Genomic DNA, 6,422 nt, shown 5'->3' on the forward strand with positions numbered 1-6,422 from the left:
CGGCACACTAGTGTGCCGCGGAACAGCGGTTGAGAAACGCTGGCTTAATGTGTCATGTTTAATGACATCACCAGGGTCCACCTCCATGACATCACCAGGGCCCACCCTCCAGGTCTCAGCTTTGGGCTGTGAAATCTAAGGGTCTGGAATGTCCCTGGCTTGGCAGCTCCAATAATAATAATAACAAATTATTTATTTATTATTTATACCCCGCCCATCTGGCTGGGTTTCCCCAGCCACTCTGGTCGACTTCCAAGAGAAGTATTAAAATACAATAATCTATTAAACATTAAAAGCTTCCCTAAACAGGGCTGCCTTCAGGTGTCCTCTAAAAGTCTGGTAGTTGTCATCCTCCTTTTCCCACTCCTCATTCTTCTGAGCTTGCCACTCCATTCCTGCGTCCGGCGATGTCTTGGGACTCATGGCAAACGTTGTAGCACGTGGGGGGAAATCTGCCCATTAGTGTTGGTGGTCATGGCCTGTTCCCCACTAAAAGGGAAAATTTGGGGTGGGGAACAGATATGCTGTGCAGACAAATGTGTCGACCCTCCCCAGGTCTCTGCAATATGTAGACTCGCCCCACTGATCACAATAGCACACAGTTTGCTCGTTTGAAGTAAATACAATATCATTTGGAGGCAGGAGGTATTTCAAATATTTTTTTAATGAAACTGACAGCTTCTCTTCACTAACACTGAAAATCATCTTCTTTCCTGGATTAAGCAATATTATATAATATACACAATTAGTTAACTGCACAAAATGTGGTCTGGGGCTACTGGGGACCACCTTATGCCATGGTTTAAAGAGCAGTTTGTGTCAACTGATTATTCCTTATTTATTTTTGTTTCACAAAATTTATATCCTGCCTGAGCACATAGCAAACAGACAACCCTCAAAGTGGTGTAAAAAAAGAGAAAAGAATAAGAAATGAGCCCCCTGTTAACAACTATTTAAAACATTAAAAAATAATTGATAAGCTGAAAGCAGATTAAAACACAACCCGACCTTCTACATGTCTATATAAGCTTGCCTAAATAAAAATGTTTTTAGTGGGCACCAAAAAAGAATACAGGGAAGGCACCTGCCTGGTGTCAATAGGCAGGGAGTTCCAAAGTGTGAGCGTTGCCTTGCTAAAATATTGATTCCTTACAGATGTAGAGGGAGCATTATGTAGCATTTGTAACAGTGCCAGTTCCACAGATCAAAGTGGTTGAGCTGGCATATATGGGGTAAAGCAACCCCACAAGTAAACATAGATTATTAGCTTGTTCATTCATAAAAGACAATTTGGAACTGAATACAAACACAGGCAGGGATAAAAGAAAGGTATTCAACAGTGCACTGGAAAGCTAACAAAGACTTTTAAAAGGCAGATATATAAAGGCAGGTGGGTGTTTCAAATGTCACCAGGGAAGACACCTGGACCAGAGGTGTCAGATGGAGGAGAGGTACATCTGGGCTCTGGAAGGGATATGGTCTAAACAGATAATTCTACTTTAACGCTGGCAAGAGCAAGGCAATTTACGCAGGCATTTCCCAAGCCATCAGGTTGGACACTGTTTCAGATCCTCAGCGCCCAAATCCATTTGGCTGTCCCTCTTCTGTTGTTTCTGTTTGGGGTGCTTGTGTGTTGTAGAACTGGAGCACAGACAATGCTTTTTGTTTAGTGTGTTTGGGCTGCGGCAAAGCTCTTGCTAGCTGGAACTTTCAGGTCAGCTGGTGCTGGCTCAGATGCAGTGCTCTGCAGCTGGGTGCCCCATTGATGGCGACGGAGTTGACTTTGTGGGAATCAGGTGATGCGAGGGCACACACACATGCCATCTAGCCCGTGGCGTATCCTGTTAGGGAAGATGATTGTCAAAGTGGGACTTCTCTTGCCTGTCTGATGGGGTGGGGTGGGGAAGGTCTTTTGGAATCTGAAGGCTGCAGAGGGCATCATCAAGGCTTGTGCGGTGGAATGTAGGCTGCTGTGGTAGAAACAAGCACTACAACGATGATATATATAATAAGGCACCCCAGCCCAATCCCCAGAGCAATGTGACCAAAGAGGCGTGCCATGCGGGAGTTTCTCTTGGCAGACACAGCATTTCCAGCGAAGTTGGCTTCTCTTGTCTGCAAAGAAAGAGAAAGAAGCGAGTGAAAAACCATGCAGCCGGAGAACACCTCCAGCATGCAGAAGTGGCAAGCTGAGAAACAGCTGCCTTGGTATTAGCCAACAAAGAATCTTGTTGCTTGAGGCTATCAGTCACTTACCAGTAACCTCGTGGTTTTAGACTGGAACTTAGCAGAGCAGAGCAAGACTGTAAGCTCACACTGAGAACTGACCAGTGGTGAGGTTTCGCCACGAGCAGTTTGCAAATCAAGCTCTCGGCTCAAGTCAATGAAAGGGGGCTCTGGTCCACCAAAACAGATGCCGCAACAATTTGTTCCCTTTAAGGTGCTACGAGACTCTCCCTTGCTCACACTGCAACAGACTAGAATGGCTGGCCTCCTCCATATGTTGCAGTGTAACATGCAGCTAAGTAAAAATGCAGCTTAACAATGTTTCTCTGCCTGCAACCACCATCCACCTGGAGCACTTTCTCCTTTATTTAGCTCATTCCTTGTAACTGTGTAGGGCTGAGGGATGGGTCCCTCTGTCAGTTTTGGTTTCTCTCCGTTTTTCATTTTCCCAATCTTAAGTTCGCTCCTACACTATTCTGCACTGCTTTGTCATTTTCTTTTAAAGACCCTATTAAGTTCATTTGCCCAGATAGACACATTTGCATAGCAATTTCACCTAACATTATGCAATCCTTTCTGAGGTGTTGCTTTTACCAGTATATGCATTTTATGCCCGCTTTGCCCTAGCCTATGCATTTTGGTACGAACATACTTGGCTGGAGAATTGCATTGCAAAATTCAGAAAAGTGCCAATTTTGGAGAAGGGCTGTTTTTCGGTTTGTGTATCGTTTTGGAAAGAGCAAATTAGGTAGGTTTGCCTTTCAATTCAAACTGCGTCAAATTTCTTTCCTCATTCCCCTCCCACTCCCATCGTGCCAGTGCTTGAACTGTAAAGGGAAATATCTTTCAATGAGATCCAGAAGCCCCACTTCCAATTATACCCAAATCATAGCTTGCAATGTCACCTTCCAAAAACAGCACTGTAGCCAATGCTAACCCTACTCAGAGCAGACCCACTGAAATCAATGCCCATTATGAACTTGGACCTTCTCTGGGTAGAACTCGGTTGGGTGCAACCCCTTGTCTCTAAGGGCGGGCATGCCTGTTTTGCCTCCTTTGTGTTCTAGCAAATCCTCACCCCCAACCCCCGTTTGTTTGCCTCTCCCTTTCTCACACACACTTACCTGTATAGAGTAAACCAAGGCGGCAATACCAAGGGGTAGGCAGCAGCAGAGCATGGTGAAGATGGAGTAGACCAGGTAATCAGGTTCATTGGTGGGCTGTACAGGTGTCACGAAGACAGCCTGTGGAGGTTGAAGGACTGGACCTAGGTTAGATCCCACACCAGGTGTGCCATAGTAAGGCATTGCCCCATAGCCTGCTTGGGGTGCTTGCCCAGCAGGCTGTTTCAGTGGGTCAGGCTCTGTATAGGCCTCTTTTTCAGAGTAGGCAGGGGGGTTCTGAGCGGCAAGTGCCTTCTCACCCAGCTGTTCGTAGTTTGGGTTGCTCATGGTGGTGCCCGTCTGCTTTCTTCTTCCTTTGTCTTCTCAGTTCTGCAACCTCTGCTCAGTTCTTGGCGTTCCTCCTTTGTGGCTGCCCCGGTTAGCTTCCCAGCTGCTAGATGTCCTGCTTTCTCTCTCACTCTCTTTCTCTGTTCTCCTAACCGTTTGCTCACCTTCTGCCTTCCATCTGCCTTTAGCACCCTCCTGTGGTCTGGGTGTATGTGTTGCCTCTGCAATGCAGGCCAGGCTCTGGGTCCCTCTTTAGGAGACTCTTAGATACGCAGCTTCTTAGACAGGAAAGCTTTGCTGTGTCTAGCTGTCCAGAAGAAGAGTGTGTGGAATGAGGGGCAAGCAACAAGCAAGAGACAGTCTTGTCCTGGGTATTGCAACACAGGGCCAGGAAGCAGAGGATGATTTCTAGCCATGGAGTGCTGTAGTGTTTCTTTCGTCATCCTTGCTGTGGAAATGGACACACACGGGAGAGAGATTTTGCAATTCTCAAGTATCTGAGATGACATCGGGTCTGCGCAGGTTCATAAATTTGGAGAGGCTAGTAGTAATCCCTCCCAGGCCAGATATACTGTTCCCACACTGGAGATTCCGAGATGTGCCCTAATAAGGCATCCCTCTCTCTTTGATTATAAACTTTTAGGAAGAATTTAAAAACATTGCTGCTTGCGTAGGCATTTGTTGGCTGAAAGATCTGTTCTTGGCAACCCTGAACTTATTTGCTGTGGGAGTAGAGGCTTGGTTTTTTTAAAAAGAAGTTTTAAACTGTTTTTGTAAGATTAAATTGCTGTATTATTGACGTGGTTGCTACTCTTCAGGAGGAAGGGCGGGATGTAAGTTTAATAAAATGAATGAATGATTGTAGTCTAGTCTATGTTGAATCCTAAATTTGGGTAGAAATCCACAGACACTGATTCTTTCATGCCAGAGAAGACAGTTGCTGATTGCCCTGGGATGGAAAACATACAAATCCCATATATCATCTATATCTATCTATCTATCTATCTATCTATCTATCTATCTATCTATCTATCTATCTAATCTTTGCAGGTAGCTATGTTGTATGTATGTATTGTAAACACTGCCTGTATTTGAACACCACAGCAATCTGCAATGGTTTACAAAAAGTGCTCCTATGACTGTGCTGTATTTCTCCTTTTGTGCAAATGGCAGCAAGAAACAGTGATTCCTGGCATTACATCCATCGGGGGGGGGGGGGATTGTGGCTCATTTCACTCCAAACAAACCACAATTAGAAATCATTGGCTTTAGCAATCATGGTTTGTTTGAGTGCCACAAAAACCCACCCTCGGTTTGGATGTGGTGCTAAGCCCAGGGGTCATGGTTTTATTGCTCCCACATTAATAATAAACCAGTTGCTGTTGTCGAGATTTATCTCCCACCCTTCCTCCTAAAGCAGCACAGGGCAGAAAACACCCCCCGTCAAAACATATACTGTATTAGCCCAAATATAAGCCACACCCAAATATAAGTCGCACCTTTAAAATTGGAGGGGAAAAGAGAAAAAAATAATAATACCCAAATATAAGCTGCTCCATTCCTTGCTGCATACTGGGGGGCGAGGGCGGGGAGCCATGCTGTATTGCCAGAGGCCTTTCCCCTCCCTCACTTTCTCCCTTCCTGGCCTTGGGGGAGAGGACATGGGACTATGCATGGGGTGGGCGCCGATTTGTTGCGCTCCTGGTGCTGTTTGCCCCATGCTCCTGCCTGCATACCATAAGGTCGTGATTATAAGCCACAGTTTAACTTTTCACAGTCAGAATTTGGGGAAAAAGTGAGGCTTATATTCCGGCCAATACGGTATTTGCCAAGTGCCCCATTTTCAGTGGGATGGATCTCCTTTCCTTGAGGGTACCCTCCCTTTGTCCCACAACACTCTGGTTTTGTGTCATGGTGTGGAGCAGGGAGGGGTAGTGGGCGGTGTGGCGCTCTGGTATGAATCAGCTGGGTCGTGCCACAACACTGGAATTGAATGTTTTTTTAGTCTTGCAAGATCAAAGAATGAGTGTGTTTTGTTTCTGTGCTCTCATGCATGCTGAAAGCTTGGAACAAAAAATGGAACGTTCTAATTTTGGTGGGTAAAACGTTGGACAGTATGAAAACATTCTAAAAACCATGACAGTTTTTTTTAAAAAAAAAGTTCTAAAAGCAGTGAAAGTTATTGTCTCTTCCAGTGATCTCATGGCTGTCAAGGACATTGTCTTTCAGCCACCAACTGCCTGGGTCAAATTCCACTTGACTATAAAAAGGTGAGGTACACTGAGCCACTCTCTCTGCTATAAGAAAGCTGAGCATAGATGTTTTGTAAAGTTGTCCTTCCCCATGGATTTCTTACAAATGGGTTCACCATCTGAATTGTAGTTGGTTAATTACACAGGTAAGCTTCTTAACATGTTGTGTGAATTAAATAGTATTTCTGAAGGTTGAAAAAAAGAGTTCCTTTGTCTTTAAGATGCAAGTGTGGTATCAGACATCTTAGAACAACATGTCCATCTGGTCTCAGATGAAGAAGAAGAGGAGTTTGGATTTGATATCCTGCTTTATCACTACCCGAAGGAGTCTCAAAGCGGCTAACAATCTCCTTTCCCCTCCCCCCCCCACAACAGACACCCTGTGAGGTGGGTGGGGCTGAGAGACTTCAGAGAAGTGTGACTAGCCCAAGGTCACCCAGCAGCTGCATGTGGAGGAGCGGAGACGTGAACCCGGTTCCCCAGATTACGAGTC

General features: G+C 45.4%; 1 protein-coding gene across 1 annotated transcript; it reads right to left on the minus strand.

Moving 5' to 3' along the window:
* Positions 1 to 645: 645 nt before the first annotated feature.
* On the minus strand, positions 646 to 3,819 carry LOC118087860 (proline-rich transmembrane protein 1). The gene is made up of 2 exons (XM_035120907.3): positions 3,351 to 3,819; positions 646 to 2,115 (listed from the first exon to the last, which is right to left on the minus strand). Exons 1-2 carry the CDS (start codon positions 3,675 to 3,677, stop codon positions 1,942 to 1,944), a joined length of 501 nt encoding a protein of 166 aa, XP_034976798.1. The 5' UTR covers positions 3,678 to 3,819; the 3' UTR covers positions 646 to 1,941.
* Positions 3,820 to 6,422: the final 2,603 nt, after the last annotated feature.

The sequence above is a fragment of the Zootoca vivipara genome, chromosome 6, assembly GCF_965207765.1.
Source record: "Zootoca vivipara chromosome 6, rZooViv2.hap1.1, whole genome shotgun sequence".
In the NCBI taxonomy this organism is placed as follows: Eukaryota; Metazoa; Chordata; class Lepidosauria; order Squamata; family Lacertidae; genus Zootoca; species Zootoca vivipara.

Excerpts from the sequence above, each read along its gene's own strand:
- LOC118087860 (XM_035120907.3), bottom strand. The coding sequence starts at position 3,677 with ATGAGCAACCCAAACTACGAACAGCTGGGTGAGAAGGCACTTGCCGCT. Across the intron at positions 2,116-3,350 it reads CCTTGGTTTACTCTATACAG|ACAAGAGAAGCCAACTTCGC; the intron begins GTAAGTGTGTGT and ends CTTTCTTTGCAG.